The 21863-nt window shown below is 31.2% G+C and overlaps 1 protein-coding gene across 3 annotated transcripts; it reads left to right on the top strand.

The window, feature by feature from the left end:
* The first annotated feature begins 576 nt into the window (after positions 1-576).
* Positions 577-20927, top strand: LOC114933885 (uncharacterized). Of its 3 annotated transcripts, none has more exons than XM_029306457.2 (6): positions 577-859; positions 5628-5839; positions 10583-10715; positions 11043-11176; positions 11416-11623; positions 13611-19688. In XM_029306457.2, the coding sequence occupies exons 1-6, from the start codon at positions 793-795 to the stop codon at positions 13634-13636; spliced, it is 780 nt and encodes a 259-aa protein (XP_029162290.1). In that variant the 5' UTR covers positions 577-792; the 3' UTR covers positions 13637-19688. The 3 variants fall into 3 exon arrangements, with proteins under 3 accessions (XP_029162290.1, XP_029162289.1, XP_029162291.1); XM_029306456.2 differs by having other exon boundaries at positions 11947-19688; XM_029306458.2 differs by lacking the exon at positions 13611-19688 and adding an exon at positions 20863-20927 and having other exon boundaries at positions 578-859.
* Positions 20928-21863: the final 936 nt, after the last annotated feature.

Here is a 21863-nt window from a genome sequence, read left to right as displayed (position 1 = left end):
TATAATAAAATATATTTAATATATTTGTTGTAAAACCGTGAAAAATAAGAATTTAATACACATTTCCACTCTTCAAAGTCAGAAATTCGGCAATAATTGTTCTTTCTTATAATATAAATACATAATATTTTATAATATAATATAATATATTCCTTTTTTTTTTGTAGAAAAGGATGACGCGAATTACGTTTCATATATAAGAATTATAATTTCTCTAATTTTTTCCCGATTATATTTCATCACAAAACGAAAGAAAACTAGAAACAGGGCGAAGGACCCGTGAAATATTTATCGAAGTTAATTTCGGACATTGGCGCGCTCATGAATGTCTCGCTGATTTTTGTCCGCAAAATGGTTCGACGATATTCTATTCAAACAAGACCGCGATATATTTTCCTTTGGGGCGATCGCACACGATCATCCTTAATAATTAAGACCCGGCGTTCCTTAATAAGGGCGAAGCAGGGCCGCCGCGACGTCACGCGTCGTCGTCTCGCGTCGCTCCCTATGGTCGTCGAGGGTCGGCGAAGGGTAGAAGGAGGAGGTCAGGTCGGTCGAACGGGAGCGGGTCGGTCGAACGATCGAAAGACCCCGCTCCACGGCTCAGTTGTAGCGCCGACACCCGGCATACACGAAGTCGCGTCGTAGTTTTAAAGGCACACTCTGTACAAACGTAGACACGCACGCCTCTTTCTTCCGTATACCTCCGCCTCGCTACGTAGTGAGCAACAGATATTAACGTGCACGAATTGTAGAAGCGAAACCAGAACCTGTAGAAAAGCGAAAAAAAACATGCAACGTCCGGCCGCCGATCACTGGAGAAAAATCCTCCTTGTGTATATTTTGCAATTATTTCCATGTAAGTGACACGTTTCCGCAAGCTCGCGCTCTCTTTCATCCCTCATCTGAATAACACCACGTCGACACCTCCCTTCTATTGCGCGTATCCAGTCTTCCCTCTCTTTGTGTGTGTATGTGTGTGTATCCTCTTTCTTCGTCCTTTTTGTGTCTTGGTGTCGAGGACTCGTTGTTACAAGGGATGATCTCACTGCAACCGGGTGAAATTCGTCGGCGGATGCCGCTCATCGTCGGGCGTGAACTCGTCGTGCGACCCGGGCCGCGTTCAACAGCAACCCTTTCGTTTGAGATCACACGTATATATCTGCTGTTGATTTGCCGATCGATTTTATTTTTCCTGGATACAAATTTTATCGACGCCATCTTTCTACGTTTCTTCTTATTTTGGACATCTTTTGGAAAATTGCATACTAATAATTAAGTGTCTCGAGCGTCAAATTTATTTTTCATCGAATGCTCGATATTTTTAGCATGCTAAATGAAAAAGAATTAAAGTTTCATCGACACGGTATAATTTCTGACATTGCGAGAAACACGTACTTTTTTATTTTTATCCGTCCACGTTATTTGATACATGTCGATATTTTTTTACACACGTCGGAAAAGAATCGACAGCGAATTGATCAACACATACACGCACACACACATATTTCTTTTTGTCTCATTAATTGTGTGTAAAAATAATTTTGTCTTTAAAACAGGAAAGAGTTATGCGAAACTTTCGAATTTTTGGAGTCACGGTGTTTTATCGTAAGAAAAATCATATACATATAATTATTTTGCATAACTGATAACACTAGATACATTCACTCTAAAAAATTGACACCATACTTTTGCTAGTTGTTGCATTTTGTTTCAGTTGACGACCGTTGGATGCTGCATTCCTTTTACATTTCAACACTCTGACAATATTATACATTTTGCACTTTATGTCTCTCAGCTTAATTGTTCAGTGTATTCCAACGTGTTTCCATAATGAAGAATAATTCTACGCCATGTTCCATAGGACATTTTCCGGAGCATATCTGAAGCAACACATAAATGATTCATCGTTTGTTTGATATATTATATATATTTCGATTTGTCACTGTGAAAACAACATGAATTTAAATAATATATTCGTTCAGATAAAGTTTTATCATTTCTCTTATATACAAATATAACATATGTCAAAACTTGGAATTATGAAAATGCAGTATAATATATTAAAGGCCAGAAACTATAAAGTTACGATGATTTATGTTGTTTTCAAAGTGATCAATCTCTTTTTACAATAAATATAACAACACATTTACAAAAAGAAAACATTTGAGAAAAGAAGTGATAAGTCTCAATAAATCTTTTTTACTATATATTTAAAAAATTCAGTATATCAAGTCTGAAAATGTTATTTTCTTTCGTTTCACAGGACATTTAATATCAGAAAAATGACGTACTTGCGCGCTTTTTTAATGTAACGTTGAATAAAACATAATATAAACTTCTTTATTTCAGGAACATAAAACGCTTCTATTATTCATACCACCCACGTAGAATTACTACAATGTACTACATTTGATACAAATCCTCAATGGCCTCCACACACATAAAATATATGCCAATACGACATATGAACGAAACTCGAACACACACATTCAGTCATTTCAACGCGTAGTTTTTGCTATTTCTGAATGCATAGAGCTATATTTGTGACTTATTATCACGTGTCTCATGGCAATTGCTGTGGTCGTAAATGTTTTTGTCACGAAATACGATAAAATCAAGACAATTCTCATGATAGATTGACGTAACTCAATCTGACCTAGTTTATATAGACTGAAGCAATGTGTATAGTAAATACAAATGAATTCATTCTAAGTAGACTGAATAAGAATGTGGAATAGAAATCGATTAAGTAATGCAATACAATTTTCTCTTTTTTCTTTTTGCGAGGCAAATTTTTATATATTAAACCCGAAACCGACAAACGTATTTATATTAGCCAAATAAACGATTCTTAGATAATAAATTGATAGTATATTGCAAGATAACGTTTTGTCAAACGTTTTCGTTATGGTAGAAACTTTGTAACAAGTCAGTTACCGCGAAACTAGAACTACATTTGCCCGATATGGACGGTAATGTCATAGGAAATGCTGCTTCCCGAAATTCCAACGAACAAAAGCACTTGACACTGATTTAGCGTTATCTTAATCATTAATCACGAAAATTCAGCTCTCCGAAATTCTACAATTCGCAATGATTTGATCACAATTCTCGATATAATCGCTGATTATTATCCGGATTTTATATTAAGCCGGAAATAGTTTCGCAATGTCTTGCTATAATCACATAAACTCTTAGAATTCAACGATTAAGAAACTTGGAAAATCGTTCATTTATTTAATTTCAAAAGTTGTCAATTTTTTTCCTTCTATAGAATTGAATTTATTTAGAGAAGAAGAGAAATAAAAAAATAAATAAATAAAATTGCAAAGAAAAAATATATGTTACATTTAAATATTGTATTTTAAATATTATTTTTTTCAATTTTGAAGTATTACACATAATAACTAAAATTATGTAATAGTACAGATAATATTTAGATAGTATGTATGAAAAAAACAAGAAATCATACTTGAGATAAAATTACTCATATTCCATGAAAAAAACTAACAACTGAAAAATGTTTAATTTAAGGCAATTTTGCAATCTGATAAATCTAATATATATATGCAAAAAGATATATATATATATATATATATATATATATATATGGTTTAAATTAATTAGCTATCAGAAATACAATACATTAAATTCATCGAGAATTTAATTGAATCAAAAAGGCCAATAAATCGTTTTAATTGGAACAGCTGAAAATGTGGTCGCTTTTTCGGTCATTCAAATAGCGCAACTTTAAGAGCAATTATGTCAGAAACCAATTATCCGACTATTATCGATCCAATTACATTTATGTTAAGGTTTACCTTAATATCTCGGTATGTACATAAGAAAAATGCCAGTTTTAACTGTAATAAATTCAATGTTTTTAAGATGACATTTAGAATTGAAATACGATACTATGTTGTATATTATATATATATATATATATATATATATATATATATATATATATATATATTCTTACTAAACTATCACAATATTCTTTCTTTCAGAATGAAAGCTTTAGTAGAAACTTTTACTTATAGTCTTGACATAATGCGCTCTCAATTGCTTTCACGCGAAAATCAGAAGCGAAAGAATAATATAAGCCATATTCTTTTTATAAAATATGTCGTGAGAAACAATAGCGCTTATATATACATTTCAAGTGTATCATTTAATTACTTTGAACACGAAAACGATATTTTTATTATACATTTTACGTACTTAATATACCAAAGTAAAATTACCATTATATATACATGTACAAATATCTCTTAAAATTTATTGTCGATTTATATTCTCTCTATTTATAATCTATATTGACTTAAACTACTATTTCGTGCAACATATAACATCGCGTATAGAAAGACCGATCAATTCTAATTGCAAAAAATCCGTAATGACATATAACGTATAACGTTAGCCGTTCGGCTTTAAGCGTTCGTTGAAATATTACGGGACAGCCGCGTAGAAAATCGCATGTCATTAACATTATCTGGTGACACGATCGACCTCGATAATCCTGGAAAATACGCTTCTCATCTCGAAACGTCTCGAAATAATGTACTATGCGTGCGGCGGTATAACGCGGGTGCTCACTCTGATCGATACAGTAACACCTCCCAGCAACAGGGCAGACCGCCACAAGTAGTTACGGTAGGCCGAAGGCCCGCCATTCTTCCCGCCCAGATAAATTAATCCGTTCTCCGTCGCGTCGGCTCGTTGTCGCCTCAATGCGATTTGATTGAATGAAAATCGAGCGCGATGTTAATCTCAGCTCTATGTTTAATCGATATGCCAGATAGCGCAATTTGATATTTTATTATTTTATATTTTATTTCATACACATGATTGCAGTTTTGCGAAAATAGTATGTTAACTTGAAATAAAATATCATTCTTTTAATAAAACACCACGAGGGTTCCTCGTATTTAATTTTCTCCGTTAATTTCTAAGCATTTTAAAATCTTTTTCTTACACAAATATGTTAAAATATTCATAATTTTATAGCTATAAATGATGCAGATCTAAGAATTTGTATAGACATTAAACTTTATATGGATGCAAAAATGTGACGGAAATCTTATGTCTTATTGAATTTGTCATATAACTTTTATTTGTATTTGAGACTTAATTACACGCATGAAAGACATCTCTCATATATCATTTAATATAGGTTTGTGGGTTACGATATTCTTCGAAGTTAACTCGACGTATACTCGATTCTAATTCAATATCGTATAATTCATAAAATATGTAGAATATATCCAATAACGATTTTCTGATTTCATAAAAATCTTATATTTAATTTTGTTTATTATATAATAATTTTTCAACGAATCTTAACATTTGCAACTTTCCAATATTCTCTAATCTTTAAAGTATACAGTCAAGACAAATGATAATATAAAATAAAAATATGCGAATAACTAAATCTCCATCGTAAAATTTAATTAAATATGCACAAAAAATATAGAAATATATTGAACAAATTAAACCAGGAAATCACGTTCCACAATTCTTGAGTTAATGCAATCTTGTAATAACATTGAGCTCGACGTTTGTCACGTCAATTGTCAGGATTTAGCTCAATATACTAACGTGATATGTTCCACGATTTCCAGACACGACGCTGGCAGAGCATATGAAGGTCCAGTTGATTGCGCCGCAGTACATATCGCATGGCGGTACAGCTATCTTGTTCTGCAACCATACTGTCCCGGACGACTTGCTGCACAAAATAGAATTTATGAAGGGTGAGAAGAGAATATTTCAGTATATAAAGGAAAGAAATCCGCCGTATATCGAAACACATTTAGAAGGCGCCAAACTGGAGGTAAGCGAAAAGTAATTTAATACGCAAAGAATTACGATTTTTGAGACATATTTTGTTAATGCACAAGCTCGTAAAAAGCCTTTTTTATTTTATTTTTTTTTGCAATATTTTTTCTTTATATTTGCCATTATTTTTTCAACAGTGCGCGTGAATTATCAAACTATGACAGAATTAATAAAAGGAAGATAAAGATGACACAGTGTAACTTTTATTTCCACGCGATAAGAGAAATTGTACAATGTTTGTATAAATTTTGCAGTGCATTAACAAAATGTCTAATGGTTGATTTCATTAACATAAATTAATTGTATGTCTAGTTTATCTGATTCTCCATTACTCATAAATATCTTGGATATTGTTATACTCGGCATACTTATTAATAATTATAGACTAAGTCCATAATTATCTCAAAGGTATATCTCGTATCATAATAGGGGTGTAGGTTTTAATAACACTTTTACATAAAGTTTTACGCGGCCAAATTTGCACGACCGAAACTGATGTGCATCGACCTTTGCATCACGATTCATCCGCAGTTAAAAATATACCCACACGTCTCGTTTAAAACATGAATATTTAAAAAATTTCTATCTTTACAACGGAAGTCGAATTTGTCTCGATAGGAAGTTCAAGCAACTTAAACAATCGCGTATTTTAACGAGTCAATTTTATTTTTTGTAATACGATTTTAATATAAATGATTTTTGAGTTATCGTTCTAAACAAAATGAAAAAAAAAACAAGTTTTGTATTATTTAATTTTGAACTCATTCTAATTTTATGGTTCATTATCTATTTAAAATATTAGACATATCCCGTTGTATCTCATTTTTATTAGGATTTTTAATTTTGATGATTGCATAGCACACCCAGCAAACACAATATATAAAATAAATAATAATCCTTAAGGTTGCCAGTAATAATTAATAAAAAACCACTCCTCAATGTTTAAAGTCGACCAGACTGGCAATAATTTATTATAAATAATTATTTGAAATACAACAACGTTTCGGCTGTCATTGCAGCCCTTTTCAAGTACATCAAATTTAAAACAGTAAATCAACTTCTATGCAAACTACCGACAATGTTAACGCTTGTTTTGATGAACAATGCAAGACTGACAGAAGTAAGCACATATTAAATAGATGTTAACTGTTCGCAAGAATCTTAGTCACTAAGCGTTAAGAAGATAGAGACGAAACTTGTTTCCATAAATTGATTCTCTCTCTCCCGCGATTGACGCCCGCGAAAGGGCTGGGACTAGGAAGTCCGAGTAAATTAAGACTTAGCGTCCCGCGAATTTATTAATTGAGAGACGGTGCGGCTGCCGCACCTGGCGCCCAACTAAATTGAGATTTTAGTTTTCTCTTTATTATTTTTCTTTTGTTGCAAAATATATATTTTTTTTTCTTTTTTTTTGGTGATCGAACGGAGAGATCGCGCCGAAGGTAACCGATATTCCACAGGAGACTTTTTTTTTTCTCCTTCCGCGACGAATGGATATTCGCTGCGAATTCCGCGCGATACGGTTATAAATTGGCGCCAATTTATAACCGTGTCGCGCGGAATTCGCAGCGAATATCCATTCGTCGCGGAAGGAGAAAAGTCTCCTGCGGAATATCGGTTACCTTCGGCGCGATCTCTCCGTTCGATCACAAAAAAAATTTGCAACAAACAAAAAAAAATAATAAAGAGAAAACTAAAATCTCAATTTAGTTGGGCGCCAGGTGCGGCAGCCGCACCGTCTCTCAATTAATAAATTCGCGGGACGCTAAGTCTTAATTTCCTCGGACCTCTTGTCCTAGCCCTTTCGCGGGCGTCAATCACGGGAGAGAGAGAGATCGCGACGGCAACTTTCCCGCTCGGCTAGCCTCTGTGCGGGTAAGGGTTCGGGTGCGTGGCGGCAAGAAACAAGTTTCGTCTCTATCTTCTTAACGCTTAGTGACTAAGATTCTTGCGAACAGTTAACATCTATTTAATATGTGCTTACTTCTGTCAGTCTTGCATTGTTCATCAAAACAAGCGTTAACATTGTCGGTAGTTTGCATAGAAGTTGATTTACTGTTTTAAATTTGATGTACTTGAAAAGGGCTGCAATGACAGCCGAAACGTTGTTGTATTTCAAATAATTATTTATAATAAATTATTGCCAGTCTGGTCGACTTTAAACATTGAGGAGTGGTTTTTTACAATATATAAATGTTATATACTTAAGCATGTTACATGTAACGTATATGTTAGTTGTAATTTCCCACTCATAGATATAACATTTTTAATATTACATATATTACATTGTAGTTATATTGTCATTATATCCCAAGATAGCACTGACTTATCAATACATCAATGTGCTATTTGGTATATAATTACAATATAACTACAATGTAATATATGTTATATTAAAATGTTACATCTATGAGTGAGAAATTACAACTAACATGGATGTTACATGTAACGTACACGTTATATTACCTGTTATATTCCGTTTTATTATAGCAATGTAACAATTATATATTGGTGTTTGCTGGGCAGCAATATTTTATTTCAAAAGTTAATAGATTTATTAAGCTATTAATAAATCTTACTTTATCAGTTTAAGCATTAAATATATGTTGCATGTGCATGTATATATTTTATTTTTTGTTATATCATATTCTTGTTTATGTAATAAAACGATGTCTTTTTTTAACCTATCGTCTGACATTATTACGCGATGGGGATACACAGGTGAAAATACATATAATTTATATATCCATCGCGTCAGTAGGATCTATAAGAAAAACTCTCCGTTGTAAACAAAAGTCCAAAAATAACTAGAACGCCCTCGATAACGCGTAGGCTGAATATCCAGAGTCCTCCCCTATTTTTCACTATGATTAATGATTAAGCGGCCAAGCTAAACGCATTTACCCAAGGCGTAGCTTTTATGTGTCGACACAAAGCAAAGCTATTTATGTATACGTGTGCGCTTTATGTCACATAAAATACCTCCCCCAACAATCGAGACGCAACGCGTGAAAGCGCAATTTCCTTCGTAAATTTTTTTTTGATGCCCAAGCGATGGAAGCGTAGCGCAGATAGGTGATCCATTAAAAAAGGGAGAGAGAGAGACGATAAAGTAAAGAAGAAAAATCAATACTTGCGCTAGCCCATATGTGCGAAACATAATGTCACGAAGACGAATGCTCGTTAAGGGTATAGAGCTGACACATACATAAGTAATGAGGCTACTCGTAATAAAAATAGAACATTTTGCGAGAGTTTTTCAGACTAATGACGAACGGGTGAAGGTGTCAAAAATACCTTTCACGCCTTTTTTACGAGAAACTTTTACTAAACTTGGTCTCTTTATGCATTTCTCTATTATTTTTTCATTTATCTTCGCTGTATATAATCGCTCAATATTTGATATTGACAACAAAAAGTTGCATATTTTCCACAAAGTTTATTTTGAGATATCTTGAGATAATGATATATTATGAAAAATCTAGATAAACACGTGATAAATGGAAGCGCTAGAAATAGTTAGATTTAAGCTAATAACGAAATTAAGTGTTAATGTAACAGAAATTTCTCAAGTGTCTTCTCAACAATATTATTGTCATTGAATAAATATGATAATAATATCAAGATTGGCGTGAATTATCTATTTGAATTCTCTCTTCAAATTTTAATTTTGCAATTTTAAAAAATGTACTTTTTATAATACAAATATTCATTTTTTTAACATTTTAAAACAGCGATTAATTACATGAAAAGCATATACAATTTCAATAGAAATAATTTATATATAACAAGATCAACAAAGTGTCAGAACAAGGATTAAATTATTCAAAGTGCTTTGTTTGAATCTCTAGCATTTCAAAGCATTTCTCGTCATTCGTGCATCCACTCGATGTAATTGAAACGGTTAGATGAAAGGAATACAAGTGACGAATTCTAACAAAACAAGTTTGTAAAAAGATACTTGCTACCTTTATTCCAATTTCAATTATACGAGGATAATTTGAAAAGTTCGCGGCCTGATCAACAGAAATTAATACTGCGTTTAAAATTTTTGAGTAATGAAGTCACGATTATGTTATAAACAAAGTTTAAAGTTTCAAGATGATCTCTCAAACAGTTTCTTCTAAATAACTCTTTAAATAGTTATTTCAATGTATTTTCAAAACTGACAAAAAATTGTATGGCAATTATCCACAAATAATGAGCTGAAAGATATTTTGACGATCTTGAGGAATCGGATTTCTGGGATAAAATAAACGCACTGGAGTGTCGCGTCACTGCACAAAGTACATTGGAGTTTAGGGAAATTATTGAAATATAAAAATATTTTTGAAAAAAACGGAGCTTTCTTATTATTAGGATGCGAAATTTTCAAATTGCTCTATAATATGAAATTATCAAATTTAATTGAGTTATTATCTAATTTTTTCTTGAAAGCAAAAGAGTGGCGCACAGTAAAAAAACCGATGTAAATATCTGTTTCGTTTTCTTTTGTGCGAATACAACTCTCTTTTGCTTGATTATTAAATTTGAAGGATCCGAGGAAGAGAGAAACTGCAAAGAAAAACTACGTGTCTCGTAAACAATTATAAATAACAATTATAAATAATTATAAAAATAATAACTTTAATATAATTTACGCATTTAATAAGTTGTCCCTGCAGAATTTGTCATTTGTATACTTTTGAATCTAAAAGTTGTCTATCTCGATTAAAGTGCTGCAATTATTCTTTTCTAGTATTCGAAAAATGGCACGACAATCAAACTGCACGATGTACGTTTCGAAGCTTCCGGTTCTTATACCTGCGAGGTCGCTATGACAACGCCCATTTACAGTGCGGGTTCTGATCCCGTAGAAATGAAAGTGATATGTGAGTAAAAGTATTGATTCACGAAAATCAAACTATATGTAAATCTCCTTGCGAATGATACTAATCATTATAATCTTGAGATTATGTTATTTGTAATAAATAGCAATTTAGTTAGATGTGATAGATCGATACTGATTTAAACTTCGATATATCGATATTAAAATAAGTTCAATAAATTTTTAACATGGAAATTACTTCACATCTGAAGTAATATGCGTACGCGGATTAAAATAAATCTAAATATCGAAACCAAAGTGTTAATAATATTATTAGTTATAGATATTAAATTGTGCATCGAGTCTTTATATTTTTTATAATTTTTTCTAGACCCACAGAGTGCGAATCCTAAGATTTCATTTGAAAAGAGCTTGTACGTGATTGGCGAGAGCCTGGAGGCAAATTGTACCTCCTCGGCTGCAAACCCAGTTCCTTACATAACATGGTTTATAAATGGCAAAGAGGTAAAGAAAATTAAAAATAATATATATATATATATAATCCGATATTAATATAAATAATATTTGTATTTGTAACTTGATAATTTTTGAAATTTTAAATGGCCATTATTTCTTACTTCTTAATGAATTTTAGAAAACGAATTTTTGATTGAGTTTAGTGATAATTATTACATTTAAATAAAAAAATATTTTTTTTTAATTTCTTTCACATAAGTGTAATTTTTCGATTACGATTTTTTCAGGTGGATATTAATTTAGTTAATAACTATCCGCATACGCCTCATCATAAGAATAACCACTTGATGTCCGCCACCGCCAGATTAAAGATAGAAGTTTCCGAATTGCATGCCGGGGAAAATGGAGTTTTGGAGATCAGCTGTCGGACAACGATACCCGCTTTTCCCACGCAGAACGAGGGATTTGCCGATATTAAGAAAAAGGTGGTGTCGGGTAAGTTTTTATAATGAAAAAATATCGAACAAATATTAATGTCTATAAACTTTTGGTACATATGACAAATTGAAAATATATGTCCAATTTTTGATAATAAGAAAAACGATCATATATAAAAATAGGTCTAAAAATACTTGAATAAAAACGCGACGTTATCTTAAATAAAGATATATCGACGTGCATTATTTCAGTGAAAGTATATTTTCTAAAATTTCTGTATCTCTGTACTTAATTTGTATTTGCATCATGTAAGCTTTAAAGTTATCACTTCCTACAATTTGTTAAATGATTTTTTTTTGGTACGTGAAACTTTTTTTCAGTGCAAATTATACCAGCGCCGGATGTGACGTCTTCCGCGACGATTCTCGTACGAGAACTAACGCTCTCTACAATATTGTGCATACTAAGCGCGATGCACGAGTTTATTCCTTAATAAAAGTCAATTGCTCTAGGATAATTTGGCTGTAACATACTTAATCGTAAGGATATTAAGGCGATGAACATAAGATCGAACAATCACAATGTCTTCCTTCGATATATCGAAATACACACGGGGGCAGCGGTTTTATTGTCTTTGCAGAAATTTTGTAAACTCATAGACGCGGCTTCTTCGTGCGCAACTATTTTCGATTATTGCTTATAACGAGCGTCGTCTGTCTCGCGAAACATATCAATTCTCATGAGAAGTAATGTCCGAATATTCGGCAGTGTGTCGGAAAGCTATGTCTCTTCCTTTCGTATACAAGAATCTATTTGCTAACATACAACATATAGTATTTCTAAATTTTCCTTTGAGAATTGAAGCATGAAATATTAGTAATAACGATTTATGTGGAAAAAAGTATTTTTCGCAATGCGAAATAGCTTTTTCTCTCATAGCAAACAAAAAATTCGATGTTTGATACATACAATATATATAAATATATATGTATATCATATATATATATATTGTTGAATTCATTAATGTATTATTTAAAAACACAGAGTTTATTCTACTTAAAAGTAAAATGTGGTTTTATTGTTAAACATAGGTAAAAATCTGATATATAATAATGTTATTGAGATACTCTGTTATATCACTGTTGTAAATTGTAAATTTATATCTTACTTTGAAAAACGATATAGTTTTCCGATACGCGTAGTATAACATTTCATCTAGTTTCGCCTCGCCGCTGGGGAAATACAATGTTTTTTAAGCTAGCAAATGTGTTCTTGTTATTGTGCGCGTATTTCCATAAAACCATGCAAAAAACGTGATCATAAAAAACGCTTTAAAATTCTGTTGCATCAGTTTAACAAGATTATCCCTTTTCAAACAAAAAAAATTATTATTTTTCAATATCAATTTCTCATTATTTTTTAATAAATATCTATCTCTAATTAGAATAATATTTTCTTAGTGTTTATTTAATTCATTATAATAGGATTATAGTAAAAATAGAGCTAATTTCAATACTTAATTTGCATCACGCGCAAGACAACTTATGATTTCTGTTATACGACCCGTTTCACGATGTTCGATAATATCGATGAAATCAACTTTCTGACAATAATTTAGAAAAGTGACAACTTTTTTGCGCGTAAAATAGAGCATAAACATTAGATCAAACGTCCATCGTCATTTTATCATTAATTCAGAGCCTTTAGTGCTCCGTAGAAAACTTGATACATATTAAGAAATTTAAAGCAAAAATGGCACAAGTCAAGTATAATGAGATTTTATATTTAGATCCCTTACTTGCGTTAACATATTAAGGTATCTTTATATATAAACTGTTTTCTATTTTAATAAATTATTATTTTATATAATAGATTATGTAACATAATACAACGAGCTACAAGAGAACTATAAATATACTTTTTCTTAGGCCATTTTTACTTTCCTTTCTTGATATATATATATATATCACGTATAATAATAAACTGAAGAATATCAATGAAACGGGACGATAATTATGTAGTGTCACTTTACAACTTTCTCCAGTGTATTTTAGTAAAGAGGCAGCTTGAAGAACACTGCGGCAGCGGCTTGGCATCTAGAAAACTTGAAGAATCTAGAAATAATTAGAGGCACTCGAATCAGAGTCTGGTCAATGCGACTAATATTTATCCGAGTCACTTATATAAGACCTAATAATTCAATGTTAAAGCGTACGCTCAGTTTCTTTCTTCTTTTTAGATTTATTGATATAGACAATCCCCAGTCGCTGTTATTTCTTTCTTGTAATTAAAGAGACAATGCGTTAATGAATTTTATTCGAACCAATTGAAACGGACGAATTAGCCAAACTCTGACTCGATCATCTGAAAAGTAGGAATATAGCGATTACATATGGTCGTCGTGCTTGCGGCCAACTTTTTGAAACACTATTGCGTGGGCGCGTTGTCGATACGATTTTTCAAACTTGATGCGATATCATCTTTTATATCACTGAACGGTTTTTTATGACTAAATATGAGATTATCTTTTATCTGTGTATCTACAGCTCCTCTCGCAGATCCTCTTACAAATCTTAATCCTCTCTCTTTGCTATTGGTACCTGTAATAAATTATCAGCAACTATGAATAGCCGCGTATTGGCTGTAGTTTAATAGCATGTTTGATGACTATTTAAGCTGGTAATACTTTGAACCGCTAAGAGTTACATAAGGGATTATATCAGTGAATCATATTAAAGTGAACGCAAAGAACGTTTTCCGAGGTTTTAGTATATACTAATCTAATCTTGATCGCGTTAGGATAATCGGAAAAAATGAATCATTGTCTTTGTTAGAGACTAATCTTTAAAAAACGTAGCTCCAGATTAATTCTTACGAATATAAATCTGTAGCTAAATTAGAAATAGATGCTCACGCGAGATTAGACACTTTTTGGATTACAATTAAAGAAAAATAAAAAAATAACACATTTCTAAAAAAATAAATTAATCATTATTATAGTTAGGGAAGAGGAAACGTTTTAGGGAACAACAAAAAATATGTAGTGCTTTATAGACTAAAAAATATATTTATGATTAATAAATTTTTACGCATATTTCAGATTGCAACTATTTGCTAAAATTGAGATAACTAATTCAATTGCGTGCAAATTCTTACATGCTTTCAAACTTGTAGTAAAAGAAGTATACTACTTTTTAATTTTTATTATATTTATAACGTATAAGAGCAAGCATCAATCGTGTCTAACTAAGCAAAGTTTGAAAGCTTAGTAACGATATTTTAATTCAAAAGTGCCTTTTTATATTGTCTGCAAATTAGAAAATATCTCAAGCAGATTTCACTCTGCTAGATGATATTCTTTGCTTGGGAAGCAAATATTGAGAATTGACATCGTCTTTTCAACGATCTCATTCTCTCGAATAAAGCTACTCCTATTCGTCTTTAGCGTTCACTTTAATATATTGAAAGCTGAAGATTTATTATAACGCAAATTTAATGCAAATTTGTTGTTCCTGACTATACTCTCTCTATACATAAAATTATTTTAAAATTTTGATACAATTTTACTTGTTTATATGGAAAAAAATTCAATTTTTAGAGCACTTTAGTACATCAATATAATACTATGGTAGAAGTAAATTATTTTTTTATCTTTCCTAAAAAAAAGTAATAATTTTCTCACTAATGGGATTTTTTATAATGTTTTTTTTCCAGACAAATAATATATAATTAATTTTTATTTCGAGAACGGAAAATGCAGAGAAGTATAGTTAGAAAGAACAGACCTGACATGAATAAAGCGGAAAACAAAAGTCGACGGAGCGTAGCGCAGAAAATGGAAGATCTCGCTAGCTTTTACGACGATTCGCACGCGATATGCTTCTCGCAGTGGTCGTCCTAATATTCTATATCTGTCCAATTTCTCTGGTGACTGGCGACAAAACAAGCATGTCGAGAGAGCTTACGACCGACGAAGTGGCGGTGCGCATCGTCGGCGGACAGATCACCAGCATCAAGAATTATCCATTCATCGTACGCGTGCGACGCGCCCATTTTAGCCCCTTAACTTTTAACCTTAAGGAATATCGGTATTTCCATAACGTACGATTTATACCTAACGAATGTGCGTAAGTAGTGCAACTGTAATACTGAAAAACGAGGCAGTTGTACGATAAATCTGGACAAAAGCGTTTTACGCTTTATATCAGTTTTGACACGATAAAAGACTAATGACATTTACGTGAAGCTTTGATTTCAGCTATTTTTATATTTAATTCTTTTTTAGTAGGTTTTCAAATAGAACAGTATTTCAAATAAAATTCATCCAATGACTCGAAATAAATGATATGACGATGATATAAAAAGTTTTGATTGACGTATCGGTTTCGAGTGAATACGTGTACATAAAACCATTCAAAAAAGTTAATGTCAATTTTATTTTAAGATCTCTGTTATAAAATCGTACATGGTGAGATTTTATTATGAAATAATATTTCTGATTTTCATATAGTGTAAAATTTACTCGTTTATGCACATTCGATAGATACTGATGGTCTACTGATGTACCTTAAGCGCTCCTGTTAATTAAAAAAGTTAACATCAATGCTCGCAAGGCATTCGAGACATTCCGAAACCTTAATTTCCAAATAATCAAGCATTGTAAATATTTTTTAAGAAATAAAATGTTTAACTATATTTCTAAAAAAAATATACAAAAATGTTATTAAACATTTTTTTCATTAACATTAAGAGAGATATATAATATATTTACTAATGAATAAACGTACAAAGTATTGAAAGAAGAAAAAATTGATTAAATTATCTTTTTGAATAAAGTTTTAGCAAATAATTTATTACTAAAAACATGAAAAAAAATTAAAATATAAATACGTGATGAAATTGAGGTTCGAATAGTCTCGAGCATGCTCTGCGCTGGCATTCGCGTGAGGTCAAAAAGGTTGAAAGGGCAACCGATTCGATTCGGACTCGGCGAATCCGAATTTCTCAAAGTCAATTCCTCTTAGGTCTCGGTCCAACGCCGACACTTTAGCCACTCGTGCGGAGGCACTTACGTCGCCTGTAGGTTCGTCCTGTCCGCCGCTCACTGCATGGTCAGGTGCGTGTTATATAAGACTGCGTTTCGCATTTCGCGCTATATGTACGTGTATCGCGAAAAGTGGTGTAGTCTTTTTCTCTCCCTCTTTCTCTAGCCGGGGCTTTATAATACTCGCTATTCCAATTTGTTCACTCTCTATACGCATTCTCTAATGCAATTTCTAATCCTCGGATGTATAAGAGGATGCAATGTTCATGAAATTCTCCCTCGGAAGGGAGACTCCTGAAATGCATCCCAGGATTAAAACACACTGACTTTTTCTGAAGCAACGGGATAAAATAGAAGAGAATTTCGCGTAAAGTTTCCGGTATAAACAGAAACGTACACTAAAAGATGTTAATACAATGCACATTAAATCTCTGAGCTTTATTTTTTCTTAATATTGACTGTGATCTTTTTTAATTTAATGCAATTAGAATGTCGATCTCATGTTCTTGCTTATTTGTTTATAATATGTGTAAAGACGTGTACATAATTAGGGGCTATACAATTTGTTATCTCAATTTCTAAAGGCTTACGTGGCCAACTATAATTAGGAAACACTGCCATATCGTACAGCGAATTTGTAATCTTTTCGTGCTTTCCTGTGATATAGTTTACGATTGCAAATTTGAAGAAATTAACATATATTTGCGTTATTATAATAATATTAATTTTAGTATAATATTAATCTCTTTTTTGAAAGGCCTTACGTACTTGCATTTTGAGAAAATTAAAAAACAAAACATACATGTTATATATATGTATTTAAAATTTTACACGTTTAAAATTTTTAATTTAAAATTAAAAATTAAATTATAAGAGCATTTATTCCTCTTGAGCTGTACAAAATCATATAAATTTTAAATAAACTTTAAGCTCCGTGAAAATAACACGAAAAGATGTAAATTATAATTATTTTAATTAAATATGAGAAAGATCAAGTGATTTCTTGATTCTTATTCATTGTTCGATTCAAGAACATTTTACACAAAAAACACATACGCACATATAAATTTTTATCTTTTATTTCTTATTTAAAGTTTCGTTTTTACACAATAAAATTTTCTTGATATATTAACGAATATAGCTTTCGCTTTAAACTTTTTAAAAGACTGAGAAGATTGTCTCAGTTTTTATTATTATTAACCCTTAAACGCGAAACTATCTATATGTGATTTAAATCTTTTTAGATACTTAAAATAAGTTTTACGATATGAAGCCCTTATAGAAATTTATCACTAATAACGTTAATTTATCACTTATTTCGAGTACTTAAATTACTGTATATCAGTATATTTTAAGTACTCGAAATAAGTAATTAATTGGCGTTACTAGTAATTAATTTCTACAAGGGAGGAATCATATGGGTTGGGGAAAAAATCTTTTGTCTGAGGTATACATTTACATTTAGGTATTCTCTCAGCAATATAATTATATGTATTTGTATAAAGCAAATTGAACGCCCTGGTAAGACATTTTAGGATTACACCACATTATATGAGAGGTATTAGTAGCCGTATTTAACCTCCTTGCTACTGCAGATGTATGTGTAAAATATACATGTTTGTCAACGAAAAGGAGCGAGGCTTGTGTTTGATACGAAGACGTGTCTTGTAAGGTAAAATTCGCTACCATTTGTGAAAAAGTAAGCAAGAAGAAATATAAAAAATTTGCAGTAATCTACTTTGAAAATACTTTGTAATATGTTTCAGATGAGAGGGCTTCTTTCTCTCTAAGACATATTTATATTTATACACATTTTATTAAATATTGCAGAGAAATAAATTTGAGCAACGATTAATTGTGCGTAATGTGTAAGTCTCAAATATATTCACGGATGGTAGCCAATTTGTATCGTGTATACAAACTCTATGTGAAACATTTGTGAATTTATATTTTCGCTACTAAATGGAACTCTCCTTTGAATTATATAGCAACGGCGGGTGAACAGGATTGGACAAAAGAATCGAGTCAGTATAATGATCGGGGTATAAGAATAATTGTCTGTTGACAACCGGGATATCTATTATACAATAGAATGATATTTGATTCATCCATCAGTCCTACTCATTCGTCGTAATTATATACCTCATTTATTTCTGACTGTGAGTAGTGATGTGCTGTCTAGAGTATATATTTCACGAGTAACGAGAAGGTTAGCGGCACTAGATCCTAAAGGCAATGATATCTGTCGCGGTATCTATCTGTATATCGATTAGCTGTGTACTAGCGGTGATATACTACAATTTGCGTGAGCGTAATTTCTGTTTTACGAGTCAGCTCGGCCGCCCGTGATTGTACGTAGAAAAAATTGGGGCACACTCAAATTAATATATCTCCGCTCATCTTTTCCGTTCAAAAACGATCAGTTAAATGGGATATTTAAAAAAAGAAAAAACAACTTGTATAAAAAAATACAAAGTAATTATATTCAAAATAATTTCAATAGATATATTTTCTAATATTAATTCTTTCGTAGCCATAAAAAGCGATTTATATATATATATATATATATATATATATATATATATATGTATAAATTCTATTCTCTATCCTTATTACATATATAATTATTAAAGATGCATTCATAAAGAGCAGCTCTAATGCGAATATCAATATTTATTTTTAATTTTATTTAATTATTTTTATTCAAAGTTATAAATACAGAGAGCGTGACTCTCTCATTAATTATTTAAAATAGATAAATTGCTTCTTTTATCAAGACTTTGTGCATATCAGGAAAAAGAGTTGCGTTGCTATAATTTTTTTGGTTTTTATTAAATACACAATGAGAGAAAATTGTTAATTTCTCGAAAAAAAAGACGAAAAAGAAAGAGAGTTGGTTTTGTCGTGACATTTTGCATTTGATTATGCCTCAATTTTTTTACCACTCTGATGTTTAGGTGAAACAAAGGTGTATAATGAACTTGTTGTTGTGTTTAAAGACGGTTGTTCGACGGCACGTGGATAGTGGAAAATCCACGCCAGTTCTATGTAATCGCCGGCGCAACCTATGTGTACTTACCTAGCTGGGGTTCCATGCAAATGGAATTGATAGACAAGACATTGCCGCACGCAGAGTTTCGATTCTCGGATATGCAAAACGATATTGGATTGTTCAGGGTGACTATTTACGCCGTGTATATAATTCTGTGTCGATAATAAAGAGAACAAACCTTGTAACAAATCGAGACCGTTTGCTGTCATCCACACCCGTCCTTGCAGTTGAGAAGCCCTCTTTACAGGAACGCGTACGTCCAGTTTGTCGCACTTCCTCCGGCATACATCACGGATATGTTCAAAATATATACAAACGACTGTGTCACTGCTGGATGGGGTCGGCACATACCTGGTTCAAATGTACGTAGATAAGAGTTTGCAAGTACTTTATATTCAATATATACAAAATTATATTTTTATCAAAAAATTATATATATGCTTTATCTTTTTTTCTTTAAAAAAAATACTTCCCAAAAGAAATGGGATTCGTAAAATTTTTATTTTATTTGTTATCATTATGAAAAATTTGATTTAAGATGAAATAGTAGTAGAAATTCTGTTTAATATGTAGATTTTTCGATATTTATATTTATTTTTATCCAATATTTATTTTGCTGAATTTGCCGTTTATCGCTTTTTTAGAAGTAAAATTTTTATTTTTTTTTTGACTGACAAGTAAAATAATTTTGTTACATATACAACAAATATAATAAGTAATGGTGTATCTGTTTGAAACTAAACAGATATTGGTTTTATTCATATTCATCATTTTAATATTTGACGGAGCGAATTTATAGAAAATTATATGATCAAAATATTTCCATGAATTTTTTATGGTATATTATTAGCGAGAAATCGGTACATATTTGCGACATGTACGGATTCCAATAATTTCATCCGAAAAATGCCCTATGTCGAATGTGCATAAGGAAAAACAATTATGTGCGGGTGTGCCAGAAGGTGGTCGCGATGCTTGTCAGGTTTGCATAAATAGTTCTGTAGATTTAAAATCTTGTTCAAAGATTTTTTGCACTTATTTAATTCATTTGAAAAATTTAAAAATGGAAAATGTGTGTACTAAAAGTTTTACGAAAACGATATTAATATAGATACTTGCTCTTACATTATTTTTACCTTTTTATTTTCACGTTTTATATTTTGATTTGTACATGCATATTTGTATTTTATAAATTTTCAGGGTGACAGCGGTGGACCATTGCTATGTAACGGAACACAAATTGGTATTGTCTCTTGGGGTGAAGGTTGTGCTCGTCCAAATTCACCGGGAGTTTATTCTCGCGTGGATTTTTATTTACAATGGTTAAACGAGACTATTCTTTCGAATGGAGCCTCGAAATATTCATTTCAATATGTGATAATGATTATTTTGACACTTTATTGTCAATATTTTTTAATATAATATAATAATATAACAATAATTATGTATTGTTAGTATATATGTATAAGAAACAATCTGTATAACATGTATATGTATGTGCAAGACATAAATATAAGGAAAAATTATATTTATGTGATTTTTCTACCATTGACAATCTAATTTTTTTAAAAATGTAATTTTTTGCTCATCTAATCTTTGGGATATAATTTTTATTGTTATAGTTTATAATATTATTTCTAGAAACAATTTAAAATAATTAGATTTAAACATATAAATTCCAATGGAACTCTATATTGTGTGTGAAATATTAGAAGAATATTTTTTATTATACTTATTTAATTTTACTTAATTTTATTTTGAATAATTGTCAAACTGTTAACTCTCGCGATGACAGTCGCTCAATGCTATACAAATATAACGCAAATATATAAATAATTCAATTTAATATTCCATGTATGTACAGCTATGAATGCTATTATTATATATGCTGATAATTTTAAATTACTCTCTTTATTATATATATATGGTCTCACTATTTTTTCTTCTGGTCCTTTAAGTTCTCTTTCCTCTTTTTTCTTATTTTTTTTCTAAACGTCTCCTTGCTTTCCTATATATTCCATAATTTGTCTATTTCTTGTTAATTTTATCTTTACTTGTTTTTTTTTCTCACTTTATTTCCGTCTTCTTTTCTGTATTTTTTTCTTTTTAGATTATTATATTTTATTTTTAGATCATTTTAAAGTATTCTGTAGCTTACACAAAACATATAATACGCGGATGACGATGTTAAATTATTCCAG

Source organism: Nylanderia fulva, unplaced genomic scaffold, assembly GCF_048542155.1.
Source record: "Nylanderia fulva isolate GAGA-0341 unplaced genomic scaffold, ASM4854215v1 Scaffold66, whole genome shotgun sequence".
In the NCBI taxonomy this organism is placed as follows: Eukaryota; Metazoa; Arthropoda; class Insecta; order Hymenoptera; family Formicidae; genus Nylanderia; species Nylanderia fulva.
This window is presented reverse-complemented; position numbering and strand designations above follow the sequence as displayed.